Source organism: Durio zibethinus, chromosome 6 (genome assembly GCF_047325235.1).
Source record: "Durio zibethinus cultivar Kanyao isolate XHJ-2024 chromosome 6, ASM4732523v1, whole genome shotgun sequence".
In the NCBI taxonomy this organism is placed as follows: domain Eukaryota; kingdom Viridiplantae; phylum Streptophyta; class Magnoliopsida; order Malvales; family Malvaceae; genus Durio; species Durio zibethinus.
In genome coordinates, this window is record NC_143167.1 from 28,885,531 (window position 1) to 28,912,359 (window position 26,829).

Here is a 26,829-nt window from a genome sequence, read left to right on the forward strand (position 1 = left end):
CAATGAATGCTCTATACGTAAAAGCTGCAGAGGAGTCGTTATGGTGCTTTTATTGATCTTTTGAACTTGTCATTGCAATAGGTGGAGGACTTAAGGGGTGCCAACCAAAATATAGTAAAATTATAATCAATCAGATGATTAAACAAAGGTTGGAATATTGGAGTTGGTTTGGGCAAAAACCTTCCAAGGGATAAAAAAACCCCCAATGATTGAAGACAACAGTAAAAACCTAGGCCTAGGTTGTGAAATGGAAGAAATACAAGATAACAAGATAATGACAAGAAATAGGTAGATGATTGTTCCCCATTTGTATGAGACATTTATTCTTAAAGGATATATGTACTCAGGAACTAAAGAGAGCACTAGAGGAGAACCAAGTTGGGAAAAAGCTGTCGTTAAACTGTTTATCCAAATGGTAGGCGAGGATAGTCAAAAAGAAGAAGTGTTGGTCTATCTATGCCCACTAGATTTTGAATTAAAGAATTGGAATGTCATCTAGATGCCTTATATCCTTGATATCCTGTTAATGTAATTACAATTCCTAATTGCTTATACCCAAAAGCATTGGAATAATCTCTTATGTATGAGCTTTTTATTATTCATTATTCCAATAAAAGATAAGAGCATGCATTTTATCAATTTTTTCTATTCAATCCATTTTTCCATCAAAGTATTTTATCAATTTTTCTTATTTTACTCAATTTCAGGTTCCCAAATGAATACGAAGATAATCATAATAATGATCAGGGATTTAGTTTTGAAAATTCAATTAATACTAATAAATTGGACATTGAAAATGACTCTGAAGAATACACTTTGCCTTTAGATTTAATGAGATTAATTTAGCAAAAGAATAAATCTATCGAGCATCATCAAGAAGTTACTGAGATAATCAATTTAGGTGATGCCGAGAATAGAAAAGAAGTTAAGGTTCATACAGCATTTCCAATGGTTGATAGACAGCGATTAGATGATTTGCTCTGAGAATTTGTGGATGTGTTTACTTGGTCCTACCAAGATATGGCTAGACTCAGCATTGAGATAATGGAACATAGGCTAACCATGAAGCTAGAATGTAAGCCAGTTCAACAAAAGTTGAGGAGAATGAAACCTAAAATGCTACTAAAAATTAAAGATGAGGTAAAAAAGTAGTTTGATGTGAGCTTTTTGCAAGTGGTAAAATATCTCAAATGGGTGGCTAATATAGTACATATCCTCAATAAGGATAAAAAGGTACAAATGTGCATAAATTATCATGATTTAAACAAGGCTAACCCGTAAGATAATTTTTTTTATCACATATTGATACATTAGTGGACAATATGGCCCGATATATGGTGTTCTCTTTTATGGATGGATTCTCTAGCTATAATCAAATAAAGATGGCTCAAGATGACATGGAAAAAACCACATTTGTAACTATGTGAAAAACCTTGTATTATAAGGTTATGCCCTTTAGATTGAAAAATACTGGGACAACTTATTAAAGGGTTATGGTGACACTTTTTCATGATATGATGCACAAAGAGAGTGGGATGTATGTGGATAATATGATCACAAAATTCGAAAGGGAGAAGACCATATAGCTAACCTCAAGAAACTATTTGACAGGTTAAAAAAATTTCAGCTCAAGTTAAATTCGTGTAAATGTACATTTAGAGCAAAGTCAAGAAAACTACTGAGTTTTATAGTCAGTGAAAGAAGAATAGAAGCTGACCCAGACAAAATTTAGGTCATTCAAAATTTATCCCCTCCAAGTACACCAAAGAAGGCTCGAGGTTTCTTAAGCAGATTAAACTACATCTCTCAATTCATTTTTCAACTTACTTTCAAATGTGATCCCATATTTAAGCTCCTTCAAAAGAACAGTCGTGGTGAATTGAATGAGGAATGTCAAGAGGCTTTTAATAAGGTTAAGTAATACGTATAAAATCTTTCAATATTAGCACCATCTGTTTTAAGAAGACCATTGATTCTATATATAATGGTACATGAGAAGTCAATGAGATGTGTGCTAGGACAACATGATGAATCTGACAAAAAGGAAAGAGCTATTTACTACTTGAGTAAGAAGTTTACAGAGTACGAATCCAAGTATTAATCATTAGAGAAAATGTATTGTGCCTTGGCTTGGATAGCTAAAAAACTTAAACAATATATTCTTTACCACAAACTTGGCTTATAGCTAAACTGGGCCCAATCAAATACATTTTTGAGAAACCATCATTATAAAAAAAAATCACAATATGGCAAGTAATGATGTCGGAATATGATATAATGTATGTGAGCTAAAAAGCGATAAAAAAATGCTATTACCTAATTTCTCATGGATTGGGTCATTGAAGATTATGAACCCATAAAGCTTGATTTTTAGGATGAAAACTTAATGGCCATTTTAGGATTAGAAAAAGAAAATAATGATGAAAAGGCATAGAGAATATATTTCGATGAGGTTGCTAATGCCATGGGGCATGGGATTGGAGCAATTTTAATATCTCCAAAAAGACACTACTACTATGTTATAACAAGGTTAAACTTCAACTGCACTAATAATGTGATCGAATATGAAGCTTGTGTTATGGGATTGCACGCTACTTTGGATAGAAAAATTGAAGTATTAAAAGGGTTTAGGGATTCAACCTTAGTTATCTATCAATTGAAAAAAAAATGGGAAACAAAGGACTCGAAACTCATTTTGTACCATAAATACATCTCAGAGCTATGCAATTAGTTCAAGATAATCTAGTTAAAACATTTATAACTCGCGATAAAAATCAGATTGCAGATGCCTTAGCTACGTTGCCTGTAATGATATGAATTGGTAATACTACTAAAATTCAATACATCAAGTTAGATGTCAGGGATATGCCAATGCATTGCCCCAGTCTGGAAGAGAAAGAATATAAAAATCCCTGGTATTATGATATTCTATGATATTTAAGGAATCAATAGTACTCAAATCAAACAACAGAGACTGATAAAAGAGTTCTGAAAAGATTGGCTATGAGATTTTTCTTAGATAGAGTGGTTTTGTATAAGAAAAGTAGAGATCAAGTATTGTTGTGTTGTATAGATGCTTTTAAAGCCAAGAAGATAATTGGAGAGGTCCATGATGGTATATGTGGGGCACATGCAAATGGACATATAATGGCATGATAAATTATGAGAGTCAGATGTTATTGGTTAAAAATGAAAAAAAGATAAAAATATCGTCAATGCCAGATTTATGCCAACAAGAGTCATGCTTTGCCCATTACTTTACATGTTATAGCACCACCTTAGCCATTTTCTATGTAAGAAATGGATATCATTGGTCCTATCACCCCAAAGGCATTGAATGGGAATAGATTTATTTTTATGATGATTGATTACTTCACTAAATGGGTCAAAATAGCTTCCTTCACAATTGTAACTCAATCAATAGTTTGTAAGTTTATCAAGAAGTAGATAATTTATAGATATAGACTCCTAGAAAAGATCATCTCAGATAATGTAAAAAACTTGAATAGTAAGATGATGCAAAAATATGTACTCAGTTCAAGATTAAGCATCATAATTCAACTCTATATTACCCAAAAATGAACAAAGTAGTAAAGGCTACAAATAAGAATGTCAAAAGGATTCTGAAAAATATGATTAAAATATATAAGGATTGGCACAAGAAATTATCTTTTGCTTTGCATGCTTATCGAACGTCAGTACGCACCTTCACTGGGGTAACTTCATTTTCCTTGGTTTACGAGATATAAGCCATATTGTCAGTAAAAGTAAAAATCCAATATATGAGGGTCCTAAGGGAAATGGGGCTTTTAAAAAAAGTTGAATGGATCTAAAAGCGTTATGAACATTGAACTTTATTAAAGAAAAAAGATTACCAACACTCTGTCATAGTCAATTATACCAAAAAAAAATGATGAGAGCTCATGATAAAAATATGCAACCTTATCAATTTCGAGAATGAGAGTTGGTATTGAAAAAAATTTTCTCAAGTCAACATGATGATAGGGGGAAATGGACTCCAAATTGAGAAAGACCATATGTTGTGAAAAGAACCTTTCAGGAGAAGCTTTAATTTTGTCAAAGATGGATAGAAATGATCTTCTTAATCCAATAAATTCTGATGTCATAAAAAAATACTTAGTTTGAGCAAAAAAAAAAAGTTTAAGTTAAAAATCCGGAAGGGTGGCTTGAACTAAATAGAGGTTATCTGAGTTGAAAACATATAAAAGTGACTTGGATAAGAAGAATATGACATCATTTGAGGCACACCAAAATCATTGAATTTCAAAGAACTCTAAAGTGCTAGGGCATTATATGGTTAAGTTTTTGAAGAAATCCAAGATTTGTAATCATGATTATCTTATTGTTTATCTTGGGGCATTGCTATCCCAAATAGCCATCCATATACACTTTTATTTTGTGCCTTTGCCACCATCTATAATTTTTTTTCTTCTCTAAATAAATGATATTCATTTCATCCATTTATGTTCCATTTTCAATATTTGCTTTTTCCTTTTTATGCTTTGCCATGAATAGAAGAATGCATAATTTGTATTTTATATTTTGAAATTGGGATAATGATCAATAATTAAGTAATGTCATAAGAGATTATGTATTACTTTGAGAGAAATAAAAGGGACAAGGGTCAAAGATGAAATCCTCAAAGTGTGATAAAGTCATTGATTTTGAAAGCTCATATTAGGATGAAGATAAATGCTTATCTTGAGTAATGAAGAATGGTTTGTAATCTCCTTACGAGAAATATGTAAAAAAGATAATGTGAAAGAAAGTTGTTGGAACTTTAGTACCACAATTAAGGTTTTATTTACATCTTAGATAAGGCATGCACTTGTATCATTGCATTATCATTCATCGTTTATTTTGATCTCAGCTTAGTCTAGATCATCTTTCTGACTTGTGGTTCAATTTTGATCACTTGTTTTGATCTCAGCTTAGTCCAAGTCATCTTTTAGGCTCTCGATTTGATCTCGATCACTCATTTTGATCTTAGCTCTATTCAGATCATCTTTCTGACCATGGTTCAACCTCGATCATTCATCTTCGATCTCGACTCAATCCAAATCAATTGGTTTTTCTGACTTGTAGTTCAACCCCAAAGATTTGATCTTGCTTTGGACCAAATCATTTTTTTGACTTGCAGTTCAATGTCGATCGTTTGATTTTGGCTCGATCCAGATCAATTTTTTTACTTGCGGTTCAATCTCGATCATTCGATCTCGACTCGATCTAAATCATTTTTTTTATTTACGATTCAATTTCGATCGTTCGATCTCAGCTTAATCCTAATCATTTTTCTTACTTGCAGTTCAATCCTAATCATTTAATCCCAGCTTAGGTCCAGATCATCTTTTTTATTTGCAACTCAGTTTTGGTTATTTTCGCCTATTGATTTTCATTTTTTAAACCCGAATAGAATGGATGCCTAGGTCTTTGCATTTTTCCTATCTAACAAGGATATATAAAGAAGGGCAGTTATAGATAACCATCTGTATCCGAAGTCAATCGGTGTCGATTTTTATGTATATTATTTTTTTTATTTTTGTTATTATTATTATTATTATTATTATTATTATTATTATTATTATTTTGATTATTATTGTTATTATTACTAGTATTATATTGTTATATTATTATTATTATTATTATTATTATTATTATTATTATTATTATTATTATTATTGTTCTTTCCATTTTTTGTGTTAAATCGAGTAATTAATCTATGCATAATCAAAGGAGATTTCAATTTTGCATAAAATCATGAATCAAATCATACAACTTGCCAAACCTAGGCCTAACATCGTGTTGAATAAGAACCAAGTCTAGGATTCAAGCCTAGATTGGTTTTGTTTGGTCAGAATCCAATCTCAGGACTCAAGCTTGGATTGGTTTTGTTTCAACCCTAAAATTTCTAGTAAGGCTGGTTATAAATTGGACACAGGATCATAGAATAATTCATAGAATGAATTTCTGGATAAAAGATTTTGAGTTTAAAATTTTGGGATTTTAGGTTTGAGTTTCTGGGATTTTATATTTGAGTTTTAGGGATTCCAGATTTGGATTTTCAGTTTTGAAGATTCAGAGTTTGAATTTTTGGGTTTGGATTCGAAGTTTTGGAATTGAATGTTAAATTTCTAGAAAAAATCTAAAAATTTCTAGAAAAATCTGTGTTTGGGGTTGAATGTTTGAAAATTTCATTGAATTTTTTACGGAGTTTGAATTTTTTGACCAGATTTCGATAACTTTTTTCAAAAATCAATGACTTGCTTAGTTTTTTATGGTTTGTTCTTTAATTTTTAGAAAGAAAGTAAGAGAAATTTAGGGCTAAAGAGAGAAAGAATCAAAGACTTTTGAAGAAAAGGCTGAGAGTTGGTTTTTATATTGATGCCAAACGACATCGTTTTATCCAGTCTAGGATTCACGCGTCAACCCTCTAACTCACGCACAACCCGCCTTTTCGACCTAACTCAATCGTAGATTTTTTTGCTTTTTTATTTTATTTTTATTTTTTGATTTTTATTTTTTAAGTTTTTTATTTTTAGTTTTTTTATCATTTTCCTTTATTGATTTTTTTTAATTTAAGTAATTTATTATTAAATATTTTGTAAAATTCAATTTTATTATTCTATCTTTGGAAAACAACCTAAAAAAAAATTAAAAAAATAAAAAATTCTCTTTTCAAATAAATTCATGAATCCTACCAAACTATTGGAAGATTTTTCATAAATTTAAATTTTATGGATTCTATCGAACCATTAAAAATTTTCATAAATCAATTTTCAGAAGAAAAATAATTTTTTATATTTTATTTTGCCAAACTATTAAATGATTTTATCTTAAGTTAAATCTTACCAAACTATTAGAAGATTTAATGAATTTTTTCAAAAATAAAATTTTATAAATATTTTTACAATAAAATCTCACCAGCCATCAAAATAAATTCTACTAAACTATTAAAAGACTTTACTAATTATTTTCTCAAGTAAAACACATTAATAAATCTGACGATGGAGCCTCTTCAGGATGAGACACTAGTTTTCATAAATACTCTTGAGGTGAGAGAATTATCTTAAATTGTTACCAACATATTGAAGTAATCTTAAGATCAATTTTCAATAGTAAACATTTGGTAAATTATAAATATGTTTGAGGCTTGGATAATTTATATCAAACCGGTAACATCTTTTGATAGGTACTGTAAGGATGCTATAACATTTTTCATGCGTAACCATACTCTTAAATCTAAAATCTGATTTTGTAGATCATAATCGACGATTTAAAGATACCTAAGTTAATCTTGGGACTCATTTCTAAATGAAACAGATTTGATCAGGTGATCAATCACACTTAAACAAAAAGATTAGTGGCAACTCTCTTTAATCTATATTTAGCGATAAATTTACGAATCTATACGTTAAGACACTACATCATGCATGGTCTTTGAATATGTTTTTTTTTCTTTTTTTTCCTTTTAGACAATTTTATTTGTCAATGCTTTTGTTTTCACTGCATATAATTGAATGAAATAGAGGAATCGAGACAGAAATACTGTATGCGAATCTTAGACAAGGATTACAAGGATTAAACATAATATGCTCCTTGATTTAGCACCACGATTTTGCATGACTATGTTCCAAACTTAAGCAACATTAATGAAAGTAAAGTGGAAAGTGAAGAAGGGGCAGCATCCCAATGTTCCCTTTATACTTGTGTCTGGGCTCTGGACCCCTTTGGATGTGCTGTTGTAAAAATGGTTCACTTGAACAATGAACATGATTCTTTGACTAATAGGTTCAAGTATTACTTCTTTTAAAGATGAGATATATAAATTTTACAACCCAAACTTCTATTCAGAGTGGTCACCTAGGCTGTTAGGTCCTCAACCTAGCTAACCTAGCTAGGTTCTATTCCCTTCAGCCCCACTTTCCCTTGACCCTGTTCCTGTTGCACCCCCAAAGTCAGCAACCCTTCCTCTTCCCCCCTGAATCCTGAAGAAAAGAATGTGGGTTTTCGGCTCAACTCAAAATTTTTAGGCATTAAGACATAGTATGTTTTTTTAGTGTAGGTGAAAAGGAAGGTTAATTACTTTCAATTGAGACATTCTGATCAACTATGCTCATTAAGCTGAAGAGTTTGGAAATTTTAATCCTTTAATTTCCATATTTAGCTATGGTATAGGTTCTTCTATGACAATGGAACTCATCTTGCTTCAAACGATGTGATAGTAAGTGAAATCGAGGGGCTCTGAATTGAGAGCTGAGCCACTAGAATGAATGGCAAAAGAAGATAAAGGGTAAAAGTGGGATTTGACTGGCTCAGAACTTGGCAATTGACATCGCATCTATGCTTTTAAAGTAACAGCATCTGGTTCTTATCTTCATAATTATATATAGTTCTACAGATTTTATGCTTAAAGGAATCATAAATTATTGCTCTGAGAGAAAGCCTGCCTTTTGAGATGAATTACTCACAGAGATTCCTTGAATCTTATTTATGAATTTCGGCTATCTCAGTTTTGAATTAGTTTTGTTGCATTGGTTGAACCCAAGGCTATCTCCAAAACTGGTATTGAATTATGGATGCTTCCCCACACTCACACATACCCAGAGGGAAAGAAGGATTTTGACATGCACTTAAAACATAGTAATTCCATCAAATTTTTATAAAGAGAAAAAAAAAGGAAAAAGAAAAATTAGGGAACATCATGCACCACATAATAAAGCCAGAAACCCTTCTGCTGATTAATGCAGTTACATGGCTCTGCTTGGAAAAAGGCCTTTATCTTTGGTCAACCTAAATGTTATTTGACTCCAAATTAAACAGAAACTGATGATGGAAGGATCAGAGGTGAAGAGAGATTAGTGACATTGCATACAGCGTTCTCTTCCTAAATTCTAAGCACCACCTGAAAGGTAGAAGAAAAGGGAAAAATTTGTCAGGAACTTGGCTGAATAGCTTTTCGATGGATTATGTTGAAGTAATTCATTTTTCTTTGCTATGATAAGATCAATGCTGCAATTGACTATCAAGATTTCTTACCAAAATCCCTTGGTGCCTTGCATTTAAAGCATTCTATCCTGCTAGCATAATTGTGAACTCCACACCCATATCTGTCCAAACAAAATTGCATTCAAATTCACATGAAAAGTCAGTCATATCAGACCAGAACCTAAGCATAAAGAATAAATTACAGTGTCCATACTGTCATTGTTATTCCAGTAATATGTGATAAAAGGCACTGCATTGCCATAGAATTGTAAAATTATGCTGAGTAATTTCTAGAAAATTTTGTTTTTGGAAGATGAACACTATGGTGGGAATTTATTGTCTGCTATGATTATATTTGGAAATTCATAATATTATGTTTTTAATATGTAGAGGAATGCGATATCAAGAATGTCATGAACAGAGACAATGCAGCTAATTTGTGGAATTTTATGCTCAGTAAGAACATTTTCCCAAATATTATTACAGGGTTATGATCCTTTTTCTTGTCGTCACTTGAGACTAATAATCAAGGCATCACTTTCTCAAAGCAAAATGTCAATGCAAACTCACCTGGTGCATATCCAGTCACCAGTTTTCCATCCAGGAGGAACACTGCATTCAGAGCCCATCATACTATAACCACCATAATCATTTTTCATGGTACCACATCGATAGCAGTTTGTTCTGCTAGCATAGTTGTGAGCTCCACAGTTCATGGCAGCACAATACCAGTCCCCCGCCAACACTTCTGTCCTGTTGTTGTATAAATAGGTCGATACATCAGGGCCACCATACTTGGGATACCCACAGCGTTGGCATGCTTCTCTTTTTTTAAAATTCTGGTGTTGGCATGCTGCACACATCCAATCTCCTCCTGTCCAGCTCATTTTGATCCTGATAACTATTATACAAAACAGAAAATGAGAAAAAGAAATCAGACCGGATTTTATTCTACTTCCAGCTAGTAGCTAGCAGTCCTAGATAAGAAACAAAAATGAAAACTATATATTCCTATAATCATGTTAGTCTAAGCTCAACCCAAGCTCCTTTGACTTGATAAAAGATGTCTGTTCAATTATAGTACTTTGAATTCTAATGTTCTTCTAGCAGAAACTAATGTAACCGTGATTAGGACGAGGACAGAAAAAACATTTGACGGGCAGAAAACAAGCTAGATTGGAGAAGCTTGCCTCCTGGAAAATAAAGGGCCTGGAAGAAAAGTAATAGTAATTGTTAGTACTTAGTAGTAGCTGAATTAATAAATTCTTGGTGCAATGGGTGATTTTGGTGTTTGGGGTGGAAGGGCTATATATACAATTGCTAAGTCTTGATTTGTGAGGTCACTGTGTCATTTTTTTTTTCTTTTGTCTACATGGCATTCCGGAAGCAGACAGTTCTTTCTTCTGGGAGGTTTAGACATTTCTTTCACATTTTTTTTCATTCTCGGGAAGAAAGCTTAGCAGTGCATGTATTCATAAAATAGAAATACAAACGTGCCCCTTCTTTATGTGATTCCCTATAATTATTGCTGAAAAACAATGTGAAATATTATTCTCTTCTCATCCATATTGCTACCAGCAAGGTGTTATGAGGGGAAGATGTTATTTGGATACGGAGGCTGCTGTTGGCCTCCTTTTTTTCCCTTGGTGAATACACCATACCTTTTTTAAGTATTGTAGAATTTAATTTACTCTTAGTTTGAACAATCTGGAACAGTCCATAACACTTTAGCTCTTAATAATTTGAATGAATCAATATTGAATTGGCCATTTATAAGTTTTCTTGCAAATGATATTCGCTTAAACCAGAGGGAAGTACTTAGGATACTTGCATCAGATATGCTTTTTAGTTTTTAGTCCTCCGATTATTGCAGAACAACATACATTAAAATGAAAGAATTAATTATGAGAGTCGAACAAAATTCAACCATGGTTCCAAAGATATAGTTATACTGTTCATTTCATCCTACTTTTCCTCCCCAACGTGGCACCATGACACCATTATAGCTTCATTTTACTCACAAGTCGCTCAGATTGCTCCTCTCACGTGCAAAGCTGACGTGTCTTCCACATGTATGGACATTTCAGCCTGACAAGAACTGCTCCTTCCATATCCAAGCTGACATGGATGGACACGTCAGGTGCCAAAATTGGGGGGGGAAGCGAACATCCAACTAACCAGATATACCTTCCTTGAGTAGGCTTATGCAGTGCCGGTGCAGTTGGGACAGTAAAAAAGGATCAGAAACATAGGAGATTTTTTTTTTTTTTTGGCATTTGGAATTTATTCTTTATAATGTACATCCATTGCAAAATTCCATTTTTTTTTTTTTTTTGCATGTATCGAATCCCTTTCTTGCAATAATTCAAAAGTCATTTGACGATTCGTATCAACTGGAGCCCTTTGCTCTCAATGCTCTTCCTAATCACTCTTTCTTTGTATATTCCAAATGCGACTTGACCTTGGCCTTCCTTTCTACACCTCAAGGCCTGACATGTGACACACTGAACGTGATGTTTTCAATCAAATTCTCATCTGCCTCTTAGAGCCTGAAACGTATGGAAAACGAACAAGTATGTACAAAATTTAGAAAAATAAATAAGGGAATGTTCTGCTGAATGTTTAACTCGAATATGGTTTGCGGCGGACCGATGCTGGTGGGCTATAGCTAGTTATCTGATAAAAACGGCATTCACATTGGAGTTGGGCTCGATTGCACCTGAAATTCTACCCTCTTAATCTAGTTTTTAATATATGATGTGCGGAGCTGCATTATTTGGACCTGCATAATGGATTCAATATTGGCATTGGCAAAGATTCTAAGGCATGCCTTCTGCACGCAGCACGCCATTGGCGATGGCAATTGAGTTTATCTACAAGAATCCACCATCCTAATTCCTTATCAATCTTGGCTTTATTTGTTACCCCAATCCTATATCAAGAGATTTTAAAAATCTGTTATAATATATAAGTTGAGGCTTAAACTTAAATTTGTAAAAACAAAATCATAAAATTTTTGGATTAAAGCGAACAATCATCGCAGGTTGAGTGCAGATCTCCACAAATGATATCAAAACAATTATTAATCGAACAGGAAGTTAAATGTTACACAGTGTGGTGTGATCCTATAGATCTAATACCAATATAGATTACCTATTTCAATTGTTGTGCTTCTTATAAATCTGATACCAAAATAGGCTACCTATTTTAATTTTTGTGCTTTCTTAAATTACATACCTATACAGGGATTTAAGTTTCAATCGATATTTGCGGAGTTGATCAACCCTTTCGGAAACGAAGATTTGAAGTAATTATAATTTATTAAGTATTCAATATAACTCACACATTCGTGTATAAACAAATGCATACGAAGTAACATAAATATCTCTGGTAATAAGTATATTTTCATTAGCCAACTAGTGGGAGAGAGAAGTTTTTGGGGAGTTAAGTGTTACACAGTGAGAGTCACCTTTAAAATTCTAATGTTTGATGTGATCCTGTGATCTGTGTGTGCTTTGTGTTGGGCTTGCCCAACGTTTGGTGTGATTCGATAGATTTATGTGCTTTGTGTTGGATTTAACTGTGTCTGATACCAGTATAGACTAGCTATTTCAATTGTTGTGCTTCCTATAGATTTGATACCAATATGGACTACCTATTTCAATTGTTGTGCTTTCTTAAATTTCATACCTATATAAGGGTTCAAGTTTCGATTGATATTTGCAAAGTTAATCATCTCTCTCGAAAACGAAGATTTGAAGTGGTCTATAATTTATTAAGTACTACGTATAACTCACATATTCGTGTACAAACCATACGAAGTAACACAAATATCTCTGGTAGTAAGTATATTTTCATTAGCCAGTCGGTGGGAGAGAGAAGTTTACGAGGAGTTAAATGCTACACCGTAAGAGTCACCTCTAGAATTTCAATGTGTAGTGTGATCCCGTAATCTATGTGTGTTTTGTGTTTGGCTTGCCCAACGTTTGGTATGATTCTGTAAATTTGTGTGCTTTATGTTGGGTTTAACGGTATCTAACGTTTAGTGTGATTTGATAGATTTATGTGTTTTGTGTTGGGTTCAATTGTTGTGCTTTCTTAAATTGTATACCTATATAAGGGTTTAAGTTTCGATTGATATTTACAAAGTTGATCATCCCTCTTGAAAACAAAGATTTGAAGTGGTCTATAATTTACTGAGTACTTGATATAACTCACACATTCGTGTACAAACCAGTGTAGACGAAATAACACGAATATTTTCTTGTAGTAAGTATATTTCCATCAACCAGTTGGTGCGAGCGAGAAGTTTATGGGGAATTAAGTGCTACACCATAGTAGCCACCTCTAAAATCCTAATGTTTAGTATAATTTTGTGATCTATATGTACTTTGTGTTAAACTTGCCTAATGTTTGGTGTGATTAGATAAATCTGTGCGCTTTATGTTAGATTTGATGGTGTCCAAAATTTGATGTGATTTGATGAATCTATATACTTTGTATTGGATTTAATGAGGACATTAAGCTTTTAACAATGGGAGTTTGTGACACCCCATCTCATATAGAAAGATTTTAAGGATTTGTTATAATATATAAGTTGAGATTTAAATTCGAATCTCTAAGTCGCTTTTTATAGAATAAAATCGTGAGACAAACAAAAATCATTAGACATTTAGATTAAAATGAATAATAATTCTTCAAAAGATTTTAAGGATCTACTATAATATATAAATTAAGACTTAAATTCAAATTTACGATGAGCTTTTTGTAAAACAAAATCGTGAGACATTTGGATCAAAATGAAAAATACCTCGTTTGGGTGCGGATCTCTACAATTTATTCATAAACATGAGAACTTTGTCTTCTGTTAAAGAACAGTTACTATACATTCCTTTCCAGCCTCCCATCTTGGCCTCATTCATGAACATTCCCTCGAATATATAACAAATGTTGAAATGGAATGTAAGGAAGCTCAAGTTGCTAAAAATTAGCTTGAGGGCAGCTAAAACATGTCAGTCAAGATTTGAAACATGATTCAAAACGAATTGATTAAATCTAAAACACCTCATTTTCAGATGAAAAGTATGATTGCCATGTTAAGTTATATGTGGGATTTATCAGAAACAAATTCGTGAAATGGTGTCGGAAACGAAATCAACCACCTAATTCGCAGGCCAATAAAGAATGGAAGGAAGAAAAATATGTATTTGCAAGTTACAGGCCACAAACATAATATACTCAACTATAGGTTTTATGAGCCATTTGCAGGGTAAACCCCTCTGACTATGGTATGTGGGGTTTCTATTGCTTGCATGGCAAACACATTCAACTCCAAATAGGCATAAATGCTTGCTTGTTTAGCAGTTACAGGTTTGATAAGGAGGAATCCCAATCACCATTTTTTACCAGATATGGTGAATATTCCTCATAGAAAACCTCAGAACTGCAGCCACTCCAGCTCTATTCTCTGCTTGTGACTGTTTTCAGAAAAGGGTCATCTCCCTTCAATAATACTTGAGAGAATCCACATCCACTAAGGAATTACCCTGGAAGAATAGCCGTTGCTTTGAATTTTGGATATTCTCTTCCCCTTCCATTGCCACATGAATTAAAGTTTTCAAATAGCTAGCAGCACTTCAAAGAAGTAAAACATTAATGTGCTCAGTGCTCATTCGATGATGCCTTGGACAGATCACATTCAATCAAAGTCTGAAATATTTTGGCTGTTAGATCATCCGAAGCTACTTGGCTAACCCAAAAAATCTGATTGGACACAGGGCCAAAAAACAACTAAAGTCGCTTGATACTAATTTTTCAAATCGATTTGTCAGATCATTGGTTTGTGACCCTTCCAAGAGACGATAGATATTATCCCCGCAAAAGTTTCACCCCTTCCTTCGGTGTCTTGTCCTCCTTCCCTGGCTATTGTCCCAACTTTTAAAGTGAGAAAATGACTTCTAGCCCGGCATCTCTCCGATTTGGCACCAATTATTGTACTAAATTAGCTAGTGATTGTCAATCCATGTGCTGTTAGTGTTATATTAAGAACTGAATTAAAGTTGGAATTTGTAAATGGATTGGATCGAGGTAATAAATCGTAACCATTACCATTAAAGGCCTTTTAAATTTACCATTCTTTAAGCCAATTTAACACTCTTAGAAAATCAACGAGACCAAATGTGGCATAGATTTGAACCCTTTTTCTGAGAAATGTTTTCTAAGATGTCTAAGATCTTCATTCCAAATTCATGGGCTAAAATTCAAATCGATTCTTTGTCAAGAGATAGGTTTAATGTCTCATTTTTTTTTTTTTTTCTGTTCTTTCTTCTTATTATTTCATAATACATCTACCTCTCCAGCTTTGATCAAAATGATGTTTTCGCCATATCAAATTCCTATTTGTGAAAAGTGAAAACTATTCTATCCGCGATCTTGCCAAGATTTACAGCAACTATGCCAGCCAAAGAAACATTCACAAATCACACGCCATATCGCTAGCTATAATATAATTCTAACGGAACAACCTTAAACATCACTAGTTAATCATGAATAACATGCTCTGATATTTTGAGGGTCCGAATCTCAAGATGAGATTGGGGTGGTCAGGGGCCACTGGCCAGGGGAGCATCTGGACTTGGAATCTTAATAGAAAGTAATTAAAGCCGAATGCCATTACTTGGGCCAATATAAGCTTATAACCAAATTCCCCCCCTGGCAAACCAGCCAACTCTTTTCGGTCTTACCCTTGTTCTCTTTTAAATTCAGCATTTCCTCATGCTTTATTTTCTTCTCTGATTTAATTTATTGACCCTAACCACGCATTAACCTAGTCGTTCAATTAATTTGATCCGATCATTTGTCCTCAACCACCTGAGTTTTTTTCCTTTTGTTTCGTTGGAGTGAGGGAAAGAAAGAAATTCCTCCCCGTGATAATATGCTTCTATCAAAGCCCCGTAAAGGAGGCATAGATGGACTTGGCAGCATGAGTAGGATCGAAGACATGTTCATAGCAGAAATGCGCTTCTCACCGATATCCAATCCTTTGGCACTGTTCTATTAGGCTATGGTCTGATGGGCAACACAAGTTTATAAGTTATCAGTTTAGGACTCTTAGTTTCAGTGATAAAAAAGTTTAATATTTGGCAACCTCATATACAAAAAAAGTCGTTTTCTGTACTGTTTAAATCGTCTGACCTATGTTCTGTTATCTGTCTAGCTCTTTAGTTGCCAGAAGAGTTGCAGCATATCAAGATTCCAGGACGATGTTTGGGTAACTTGACCTGTAAGTTTGAAATTTACACAATAAAGATATTGATTAGAATGACACTAATCAACCAAGTCGTTGTAGTATAGTGGTGAGTATTCCCGCCTGTCACGCGGGCGACCCGGGTTCGATCCCCGGCAACGGCGTTTATAATTTTTTTTTGTTATTTTCCAATTTCACGGGTTATCAGATAACTGTCCACTAACGACCAACGGATTTTGAAAAATCCTCTCCTCTCTCGCTCCCTTCGTATCAGTTATTATCACTCTCAAGGGAAAATGGCAATGCTATCAACTTCAGTCCCCATATCTCCTTTCCCACTTCATCTCCTACCTTCATCAGACCCTCCTTACAAACTCCTGCAAAACCACCCATCTCTTTCCCTCCTCTCCAAATGCAAAACAATTCAAACCCTCAAACAAGTCCACTCCCATATCATCAAAACTGGCCTCCACCACACCCAGTTTGCGCTCAGCAAGCTCATCCAATTTTGCGCCGTTTCACCTTTTGGTGACTTACCTTATGCCCTTTTACTCTTTGAATCCATTGATGAACCTAATCAAGTTATTTGGAACACGATGATTAGAGGGCTTTCATTGGGTTCATCCTATGGACTCGCCTTAGAATTCTATGTTAAAATGATTTGGTCTGGTGTTGTCCCGAATACTTATACTTTTCCTTTCGTTTTAAAATCTTGTGCAAAAATGGCTAGTACCCAGGAAGGGAAACAGATTCACGGACAAGTTTTGAAGCTTGGCCTTGACTCTGATGCCTTTGTTCATACTTCCCTTATTAATATGTACGCTCAAAATGGTGAACTGGGTAATGCGCAGTTGGTGTTTGATAAAAGTCCTCTAAGAGATGCAGTCTCTTATACAGCGTTGATCAGTGGTTACGCTTCAACTGGTTATATGGAAAATGCTCGTGAGCTTTTTGATGAAATTCCCGTACGGGATGTAGTGTCGTGGAATGCGATGATTGCAGGGTACGTCCAAACTGGTCAATACGAAGAGGCATTGGCCTTTTTTGAGGAGATGATTGGAGCAACTGTTGTGCCTAATGAAAGCACATTGGTCACAATCCTTTCAGCTTGTGCTCAGTCGGGTTCTCTTGAATTGGGGAAGTGGGTTAGGTCTTGGATCGATGAACATGGACTCGGTTTTAATATTCATCTTGTTAATGCACTTATTGATATGTATTCTAAATGTGGTGATCTGGACACGGCTTTTGATTTGTTTGAGGGTTTACAGCAAAGGGATGTGATTTCGTGGAATGTAATGATTGGTGGTTATACACATATGGGCTGCTATAAGGAAGCCTTAGGGCTTTTTCGGCAAATGCTTCTATCAAATCTAGAGCCGAGTGATGTCACTTTCTTAAGCATTCTTCCAGCTTGTGCTAACCTTGGTGCTTTTGATCTTGGCAAATGGATTCATGCTTATATAGACAAGAATTTTCAAAAGTCAAATAATATCTCTCTTTGGACGAGTCTCATAGATATGTATGCCAAGTGCGGGAGTATAAAAGCAGCACAACAAGTCTTTAATGGAATGAAACAGAAAAGTTTGGCTTCTTGGAATGCAATGATATCTGGACTAGCAATGCATGGGCGGGCAGAGAATGCCCTTGAGCTTTTCTCACGAATGATCAGTGAAGGATTTAAACCTGATAACATCACATTTGTTGGCGTGTTATCTGCTTGTAGTCATGCTGGTTTTCTTGATCTTGGACGTATGTACTTTAGTTCAATGGTCAAAGATTACGCAATTTCACCTGACATGCTCCATTATGGATGCATGGTAAATCTTCTAGGGCGAGCTGGGCTGTTTGATGAAGCAGAGGCTTTGATTCAGAATATGGAAATGAAGCCAGATGGTGCAATCTGGGGTTCTTTGCTTGGAGCGTGTAGAGTTCATAAACGCGTTGAGCTAGGTGAATCAGTGGCCAAGCATCTGTTTGAGTTGGAACCTGAAAATCCTGGGGCTTATGTGCTCTTGTCAAATATCTACGCAGGAGCTGGTAGATGGGATGATGTAGCTCGAATAAGAACCTTGCTAAATAACAAGGGAATGAAGAAAGTTCCTGGTTGCAGCTCTATCGAGGTGGACAGTGTTTTTCATGAGTTTCTCGTCAGCGACAAAGTGCATCCCCGCTGCAAAGAAATTTATGACATGTTAAATGAAGTCGACACGCTTTTGGAGAAGGCTGGATTTGTGCCTGATACATCCGAGGTGCTCCAGGACATGGATGACGAATGGAAGGAAGGGGCCTTGAGTCATCATAGCGAGAAGTTAGCAATTGCTTTTGGATTGATCAGTACAAAGCCGGGGACAACAATTAGGATTGTAAAGAATCTTCGGGTATGTGGAAATTGTCATTCAGCTACAAAGCTGATATCGAAGATCTTCAACAGAGAAATTATTGCCAGAGACAGAAACCGCTTCCACCATTTCAAGGATGGTTTCTGCTCATGCAAGGACTATTGGTGACACCTTATCAACTTGCGGTTATATTTGGGAAAAAGTTAAAGGGCACGTCCAAATCCAAGTTTATAAATTTTGTCACTGTCACTTATAGATACATGCACTCCAGATTTACTGGATAAATGGAAGTGAATTTTCTTTGTGCAGAAAGCTCTGATCCTTGTAAATGAAAACCCATCTTTATTTATACATAGACGATAATTACATAGCCACTGGAACAAATGGCTTCTTAGAATACAAATTCACCTCTCCCCATCCCTTCTGTCTATCCCTTTCTTAGCCAAGTGAACAGTGGTGGTTATAAAGTAGATGCCGAGTTTAAATCCAGACCAACTCAAATTCATGCCTCCATGTTAGGGACATGCTTGAAAGAGTTCTTCCGTGCCGTAGCCAAAACAGTCTTGTCCGCTACTATAAAATAAGCAGCTCCAGCCACTGCAATCGAATACGAAACTTTATTAACTAAAACAAATTATTACTAAAAGAAGATCTTGAGATACTGGTAAAAGGATGATGATGATGATGAAGACCTGTGGAGATTATGAGAGCTTGTGCGGTGTGATTAAGATTGGCTCTCGCCCAAGGCAGCATCCTTACACTAGCCAGCTGCATATCCATGTCAAGCACATGAGGTTGAAATATGTTAGATCTATAATCGTTCCTAAGAAAAGAATGCTATATTAGTACAATAATGAAGCTGTCTTTTCATATACTTACAGTTGGAATGGCAGTGGCAATGCTAGCAACAATGGCTGCCTTAGCTCCAGCAACAACGCCCTCTGTTGGTGCAAAAGAAGAAACATATCATTATTTAAGTTATTTTTCACTTAAATTACTAAACCAGTAGTGTAAAATAGTGAAAAAAAAAATTACTGAGAAGCGGTTTTAATGAAAATCTTATTACTTGATCAGATTAATCAAACCAAATCCAAAGCTATCATTATCACTAGCCCATCCCATATAATTCTTGACTGTCAGATGTTCAAACTGCTATATCCAATAATTATCTGCTGTGAAGCTAAAAGTATTCAAAATTCATAATTTGAAAGAAGGCAAGGGTCTAGGATATTAGGGTCCCCCACCATCAAAGAGGGGCTCTTTGTCTTTTCTTTTTCCCATTTGAGAGTTAAGAAAGAATCAATATTTTATATTTTTTTTTTTGTTTCTATGGAGACTAAAATGTGGCAAATCTCAATCAAATTATTAAGATCATGATCACTCATTACTATATATGCTTTTTTAAAGAGTCAAGCATGTTATCTCATGGTGTTTAACATAATGAAGTTACCAAAGAAGTGCAAGTTGATGAAAAAAGAAAACAAAAATATAATAGCCAGGACACAGCTGAAGCCGTGCCTGAAAATGGGTAATAAAAAGGGAAAAAGAAGAAAGCTAAAAGGAAAAGGAAACTTACCATGAGAGCAGCGCTTTGCCATGGCCAGCTTTTGGTCAAGAGAAGCCAAGCTAGCGGATTGAGCTACATTTTTAGCCATTGTAAGAGAAGTATGATTTCTGACAAACTAAATGGTAATAATGAAACAAGTGAAAGAAAAGATATACGGAAGATAAAACTACTATGTATGTTTTCGAAGCTTTGCCTGAAGAGATTATGAGAATTGCAGGGTATATATAAGCAAATTTGGGGTAATGGATTGGAGTAGTTGAGAGAAAGGGACGGTGCCTAAGGTGTTGGGGGTTTGGACTTTAGAGTTTGCTGGTTTCACTTGAATTCTAGCGTCAGAGACACTTGTTTTCACTTTGATTTCTGCTAATGTCGGTTTGATTCTGTTGCTCCCACTCTGTTCCCCATGCGTCCTTAGTTTCTGAAGGACAAAGTACGAACAAAAAGAATTGATAAATTAGTAAACAACTACTCTGTTAGAAAGAAGAAAAAATAAACAGCCGCTGTAATTTAATTACCATACAACCCTTTACTTCATTTTTACATGTGGATAATTCTCATTTTTCTTCCCTGCATTTCTCGCTCTCTCTTTCCATATTTTTTTTTTAAATCTTCTTTTTGGATAATTAAAAAACGTTTATTAAGATTAAAATCAAAAAAACTCCATTGAAAGTGCTTATTAAGAAAAACAATTTCCAAGTTAAATCATAATCAAGATGTTGCAAAAAATCTCGAATTTATCACGATCTAATATTTTCATTTGTAAAAGAACAAGAAAAAATTTTTTCACATTTAACTTTGAATGTTATGCAAAGGGCACCTTGGTAATTAGCAGTTACAGGTTTAGACCGGTTGATCTGAAATTATGAAGAAGAAAACAGTGGGCACTATGGTTTGGTCACGTTAGCCGCTCGTGTTCATTCACTTATACACACAAATCCATTAAGAATTGCTTTTTTAGTTGAACTTTATGTATTCTTTTTTATAGTCTCCTTTTTCTCATAGAGATTGCAGAAGCCACTGGTTTAGGCCAAAACTTTCACAAAACCATGGGTAACCAGTAACCTTCAATTGGTTTTAAAGGTCATTTTCGTTGGTTTTTATGCACCGGCTGCACTGCCCATGAGATCGGACCACGTGGCACGGAAGAAGGGCTGCAATTCATGGGATTGCTGCTATAGAGTACAGACAAGACTAAGAGGGAACAGTAGCATACGCTGATGGGTTTTTGCTTGGAGTTGATGGTTTGTGATTGAGTGGGTGGCTAGTGCATGGTGGGTTTGACCGTATTGGATTCATCACGCATCTGATCTGACAATGAGAGATGGTAGACTAGAGGTGTAAACACTCGTGTTACTGGGATTGGGCTAGATCAATATTTGAACGTGTTCATCGTTTTTGTACAAACTGCTTAATTTAAGTCACTTTATAATATTCAAGACTCAAACTCACAACATTTAATAATAATTGAATTTTTAAACAATATTTAATATGTTATTTTTGAAAATTTTAAATATTAAATTTGAGCATCTTATTCAAGTTAATGATAATAGTGCTCGGTGAGCTTGAATGATTTGGTAATATTTTAAATTATGTTCGTGTTTTTTAATCAAATCAAGTTCGAAATTTGACATTTAACTTGATCTGTTTATGTTCCAAATTTAGATCTAAAAGCTTTTAAATTTTTTTAATGCACGTGCATTTACTTGAAAATTATTTTTAATTTTGTTGTTCTTAAATTCTTTTAAGTTCTTAATTTCCAAGCTTTCTAAGCACCCTCATTAAGAAATTATTATGTGGAACTAAATAATTGGACACGTAAAAAAAATTTGAGCTTGGATAGACACAAGCATTTGTTGAGTTTTTGTATGAAAAACATTTAAATATAAAATATTAAGTTGGTTTATTTAAAGAAGTTCTTTTTTATATAATGACTGATTTTTTAAAATTAAAATAAAAAATACTTGTAACCTTTTTAATTAATTTTTTAATTTTTAATATGTGGAGGTATTATTTTTATATCTAAAGGTTAAAAGATGAAAAGGTAACAAACAAAAACCAAATCACTAGGGGTAATAAAAAGATAAAAAAATTTTATTGTATAAAGATAAATGATTCAAAGGTATAAACTTTGCTTTGGAGATAAGACCTGGTTAACACAATTTTAAAGCTTTTTGTTCCATCCTAATCACTAGGGGTAATTAAAAAAAAGGCACATTAGTCAATAAAAACTCACTTGTAATTTCTTGTCAAACTTTGTTAAATTTTAGATGCAACGTCATTGTTGCTTCTTACTTTATTCAAGAAGTAGGTATAAATTTTCTTCAATTTTGACCTCCAAATAAAATGACAATCCCAAAACCATTGTGCAAGACTATTCTTTTATAAGTATTTCTTCAAAAATAAAGTTTCACTCAATTACGAAATAAAAATATATAAATACACTTATATTAATTATAACAAGTGCAATTAGATTTAGGTAAGATTGTTGATTATCTTTTGAATCAATTAGTATATTATTAAAGTTGACACTTAAAATTTATAAATTTAAGAAAGTTTAAGTACGTAATATCTTTTTTAACAAGTAATAGAGTAAGAGAATTTAAGGATAGTTTAAATTTTTTTTTAAATAATAATAAGATTGAAATATTTTAGCATAGCCAATCCAAGAAGCCTAATACATTTGTAGCCCACGCCCAAATTGTGTTTGGGCCTTTTGATGTCTTAAATTATCCAGTTTGCTTGGAGATATTCGTTTTGCTAGGAAGATTCGTTTCTTCGAAGATATCATAATTTTTGCTCACCTTGGTGGCTTATGAGCAATAAGTAAATTTGAAAAGGAAGGTTGGTAGAAGTAATAAGAGGTTAATGTTAATGTATTTATATTTAATTTTTTTTATGATTTTAACTATTTATAAATTTAAATAAAAAATTAATAAATTTATAAATTTTAATTAAATTGATGACTTATTTTATTCTTAAAATAAGATAACTTTTTTTATTTTTTATAAAAAATTAATTAAATAAAGTTTTTTATATAAATAAAGAAACAGGGGCTGATAAGCTTTTTCCCTCTTTTGTATCACTATATGTCATTTTCCTCCTTGGTGAAACTTGGCTATGAATCTGTGAGAATCTTGGAATACTAGACTAGAGATAACGCTGTCACTTTCTCCATTCAAACACAAGCAAGTGGGGTTGAAGAGGAATTGCTCGCGTGCTTCTGCAACCTGACGCCTGACCGGTCCCCCCTCCAAAGTGACAAAATTCCATCAAATGGGTCAGGCCGATTTGGCTATTTGAAACCTCCCAATCGTACCTGTTGCTACCTTTTCTTTATAATTAACCCGTTGACTGTAACATATTCCTCTTACCTTCTCCAAAGTTCTGTCTCAAATCTTCTAATTCCATTTCATTAAAATTTGACTTACCCTTAATCAAACCCCTGTGATGTACGTCTACTAAACAATGAGTTTCCAACCCTAATGGTTTATGTTACTCGAATGAGAATGACAATTTCGGATTTAAGTACGTGTTTGATATAAATTTTAGTATAACTCTTTTATTTTTTTAAATGATTAGATCAAAAATATTATTTTAATTCAAACGTTCTTTTAATTTAATTTTAATTCAAAAATTAAAAAAATAAAAGAATTATACTAATATAAATGAATCTTTATTATATATTTATAAACGACTTTATACATTGTATAATTCTTTATATTTCTTGGTTATGATGTTATTATTCAACCACGTTCTAATAATTATATAAGTGGTCCACACATGATCTAATGTATTCTCTCATGTTATCATCTATTATACCCCCCAAAATTTTTATAATCTTTCTTTATCTACTTCCTAAAGTCACTCTGCCATAACCTACTAAACAACAACTTTAAGTAGATAAATGAATGGAAGGTGAGATTCATTCCTCCAATGAAAATTTTAATTTACTTTTATTCTTGCTTTTGTTTGGGAGAAAAACAGAGAGAGAAAGAGAGAGGGGGGAGCAGGAAAACATGATTGATTATTTGTTCTTTTTTATTGTTTTTTTCTTCCTTTGATCGGTGAAAGACATGTGAATGCGTGACTATGAAAGTGCTCATTTTGTGAAAAAAAAAAAAAAAAAAGTGGTCGAGTTGATACAAAAAGTCACAAAGGAAAGCTTTGTTTTAAATTTTATTATTATTGTTACCATCATTGACAATAGTCATTATTGTTACCACATGAAGTTCATGACTTATCATGGGAATCACATTGGGACAATTATGGGATCCCTTTAACAGGTAAGCCTAAATATTGGTTGAGATATGTATGAAAATACATCCAAATAAATTAAAATGTTGATTAATTCAAAGCATAGACAAATAGAGGCTTACAATAATTAATGTCTAAAATCTTTCTCATTAGCAGGAAAAACAAAAGGAAAACAACTCTTTCCTTTGGTGTCGTACATGATTTTTTTTCTTTTGCTTCCTGTTTTTGCCTATTTTTATTTACATTTTACAGTTAGAAGTAGTCAAATTGATGAGGGATTTGATATGGGGCATCTCTTTCCTCTTTGCTTAGCTTTGGTATGTGAGCTCTACTACTCCTAATCTTGTAAAGATCACTAGGGACTTCAGGTGGCCTGATTGATCTAATCAGAGCCCAATTCACTCCCTTGAAGAATTCATGCCTCTTAATTTCGACAGAGCCCTTCAAACTTCCAATTCTCTTCTTGGGGTTCTTGACTAGGAGCTTGCTGATAAGATCTTGAACTTTGACCATCTCTTCAAACTCTTTACCGCTATTAACACTGATTCTTGGGAAGTTTAATGGTTGTTTAAGGATGTTAATCAATGTTTTCTCATTGTTTTCGCCTTTGAAGGGTGTTCTCCCGTACAACATTTCATACAAAAACACCCCAAAAGTCCACCAATCTACAGCACTTCCATGGCCTTGCCCTGAGATTACTTCTGGCGCTAAGTACTCGTGGGTTCCAACAAAGGACTTGGATTTAGCATTGATTGGTTCAGCCACCAATTCTGGATCAACTTCTCGGCAATTATCAGCTTGTTCTGTGATTGTTGTTACTGTAGCAGTTTTCTTTTTCCTGTTGGAAGATGAGAAACAAGAGAGCACTGGTTGCATGGGTGTAGCGCATGACGGAGTCAAGCAGTACTTGTCGTACTTTTCAGTATCTTCCGTGTTGGTTTTAGGCCTTACAAGCTTTGGAACAACGTCACATTTGAAGGAAAGATCAAAATCTGAAAGCATGATATGCCCATCTTCTCTAACCAAGACATTCTCTGGTTTCAGGTCTCTGTAAACAATGCCCATCATGTGCAGATACTCTAGTGCTAAAAGTGTCTCAGCAGCGTAAAACCTGTATTAGTTTTAACCTTTAGTTACTGAACCATTACTTGAATAAATAAAATAAGAGAGATAAACAAAACATGTAATTAACAAGCATCAGATAAAAGCTAATTTAGTAATTAACTTACTTAGCAGATGAAATACTAAAGCGCTTTCCGGGTTGGCGCTGCCTGGCAGCATACAAGTCTCCACCAGGACAATACTCCATGACCAAGCAAGAGTAATGAGAAGCCTCAAACTCTGCATACAAAGTTGGTACAAATGGATGATCAAGCATACCCAGAATCTCCTTTTCCATGTCAGCCCTCTGCAACTTCTTTCTTATAGCAAGCGCTTCTCTATCTACTACTTTCATGGCATAAAAACACTGAGGCAACCCAACTACAGGGTTCCTTATCTGGCAAAGATAAACATTCCCTATGTCACCGCTTCCTAGCCTACGCAGGAGCCGGAAATGGTCAAGCCCAACTCGACCTTTGGCTCTCATGAGGCGCTTCATGGCTTCCCATGCAGCCTGGTTAGCCTTGTGCGGCTTGTGAGAGCTGTAAGTTTCAACAGAACAAACAGAAACCGAGCTCCGACGGCTGCCGAAGCTTAGGTTGCTCATCCAGCTCCGGCTGGAGTCTGGCACTGTTATCGATGAGGAGCTGCTGTCATAATCGGATTCATCTCTGGTTATGGCTGCTGCCATTGTTGTTGTGGGAGCATGTAACGTACAGTAGTGCTTAGTAATAAAAAGTATATAATGTTTGTGAGGGAGGGTTTTCTCTCTTGGCTGCTTTCTCTTCAGGCTTTTATATACAAAATACTTTGCGGGCTTTAGCACATGAAATTTGTAAAGCGTGATCGAAGAAAGTTACAAAGCGTTGCTTTTTTCTCTAACAGGGGTTTTGGAACTTTGATTATTATAACTAAAGTAACTGTATTTTATCTGGTTGTCTAAATGACATTACTTTTATCAATTATCACAATATTGCCATTTTCACTTTTTCTTTTTATGTTTTTTTTTTTCATAAAAAAGATTGCAGGAGAATTTAAACTTAATTCAAACAAATTAAGTTCTTGCAAATTGTCAAATCTTAAGTTTTATCAAATGAAAACATTTAGACCAACGGGTTAAAAAAAATTAAATTATAATTAAAAAATTATTTAAGTCTTTATTTTTTTTAATATAATGGACCAATCACCCTAATAATTAATTATATATTTATATTTAATTAAATCCTTATTTAGAATAAAAAAAAATTAACACTATGAATTTTTTTGTTAATAAAGATAAAATTTCATATAACATTAATAAAATAGATTAAAGTTTG

The 26,829-nt window shown here is 34.0% G+C and overlaps 4 protein-coding genes and 1 non-coding gene across 7 annotated transcripts; 2 read left to right on the forward strand and 3 right to left on the reverse strand.

The window, feature by feature from the left end:
* Window positions 1–8,651: 8,651 nt before the first annotated feature.
* On the reverse strand, window positions 8,652–10,460 carry LOC111286619 (RNA-binding protein csdA-like). Of its 3 annotated transcripts, none has more exons than XM_089763365.1 (4): window positions 10,247–10,460; window positions 9,577–9,907; window positions 9,058–9,128; window positions 8,652–8,923 (listed from the first exon to the last, which is right to left on the reverse strand). In XM_089763365.1, exons 2-4 carry the CDS (start codon window positions 9,891–9,893, stop codon window positions 8,913–8,915), a joined length of 399 nt encoding a protein of 132 aa, XP_089619491.1. In that variant the 5' UTR covers window positions 9,894–9,907; window positions 10,247–10,460; the 3' UTR covers window positions 8,652–8,912. The 3 variants fall into 3 exon arrangements, with proteins under 3 accessions (XP_089619491.1, XP_089619490.1, XP_022732415.2); XM_089763364.1 differs by having other exon boundaries at window positions 10,091–10,460; XM_022876680.2 differs by having other exon boundaries at window positions 10,197–10,458.
* A 5,884-nt stretch (window positions 10,461–16,344) lies between these two features.
* TRNAD-GUC (transfer RNA aspartic acid (anticodon GUC)) lies at window positions 16,345–16,416 on the forward strand. Its single transcript has one exon. It is a non-coding gene; the product is annotated as a tRNA-Asp (tRNA).
* OTP82 (Tetratricopeptide repeat (TPR)-like superfamily protein) lies at window positions 16,365–18,961 on the forward strand. The gene has a single exon (XM_022874329.2). The coding sequence runs from the start codon at window positions 16,549–16,551 to the stop codon at window positions 18,757–18,759; it is 2,211 nt and encodes a 736-aa protein (XP_022730064.2). The 5' UTR covers window positions 16,365–16,548; the 3' UTR covers window positions 18,760–18,961.
* Window positions 18,914–20,579, reverse strand: LOC111285088 (early nodulin-93-like). Its single transcript, XM_022874330.2, has 4 exons — window positions 20,168–20,579; window positions 19,471–19,532; window positions 19,284–19,359; window positions 18,914–19,188 (listed from the first exon to the last, which is right to left on the reverse strand). The coding sequence occupies exons 1-4, from the start codon at window positions 20,244–20,246 to the stop codon at window positions 19,094–19,096; spliced, it is 312 nt and encodes a 103-aa protein (XP_022730065.1). The 5' UTR covers window positions 20,247–20,579; the 3' UTR covers window positions 18,914–19,093.
* A 3,960-nt stretch (window positions 20,580–24,539) lies between these two features.
* Window positions 24,540–26,393, reverse strand: LOC111285089 (protein kinase PINOID 2-like). The gene is made up of 2 exons (XM_022874331.2): window positions 25,642–26,393; window positions 24,540–25,523 (listed from the first exon to the last, which is right to left on the reverse strand). The coding sequence occupies exons 1-2, from the start codon at window positions 26,202–26,204 to the stop codon at window positions 24,665–24,667; spliced, it is 1,422 nt and encodes a 473-aa protein (XP_022730066.1). The 5' UTR covers window positions 26,205–26,393; the 3' UTR covers window positions 24,540–24,664.
* Between the last annotated feature and the right edge of the window lie 436 nt (window positions 26,394–26,829).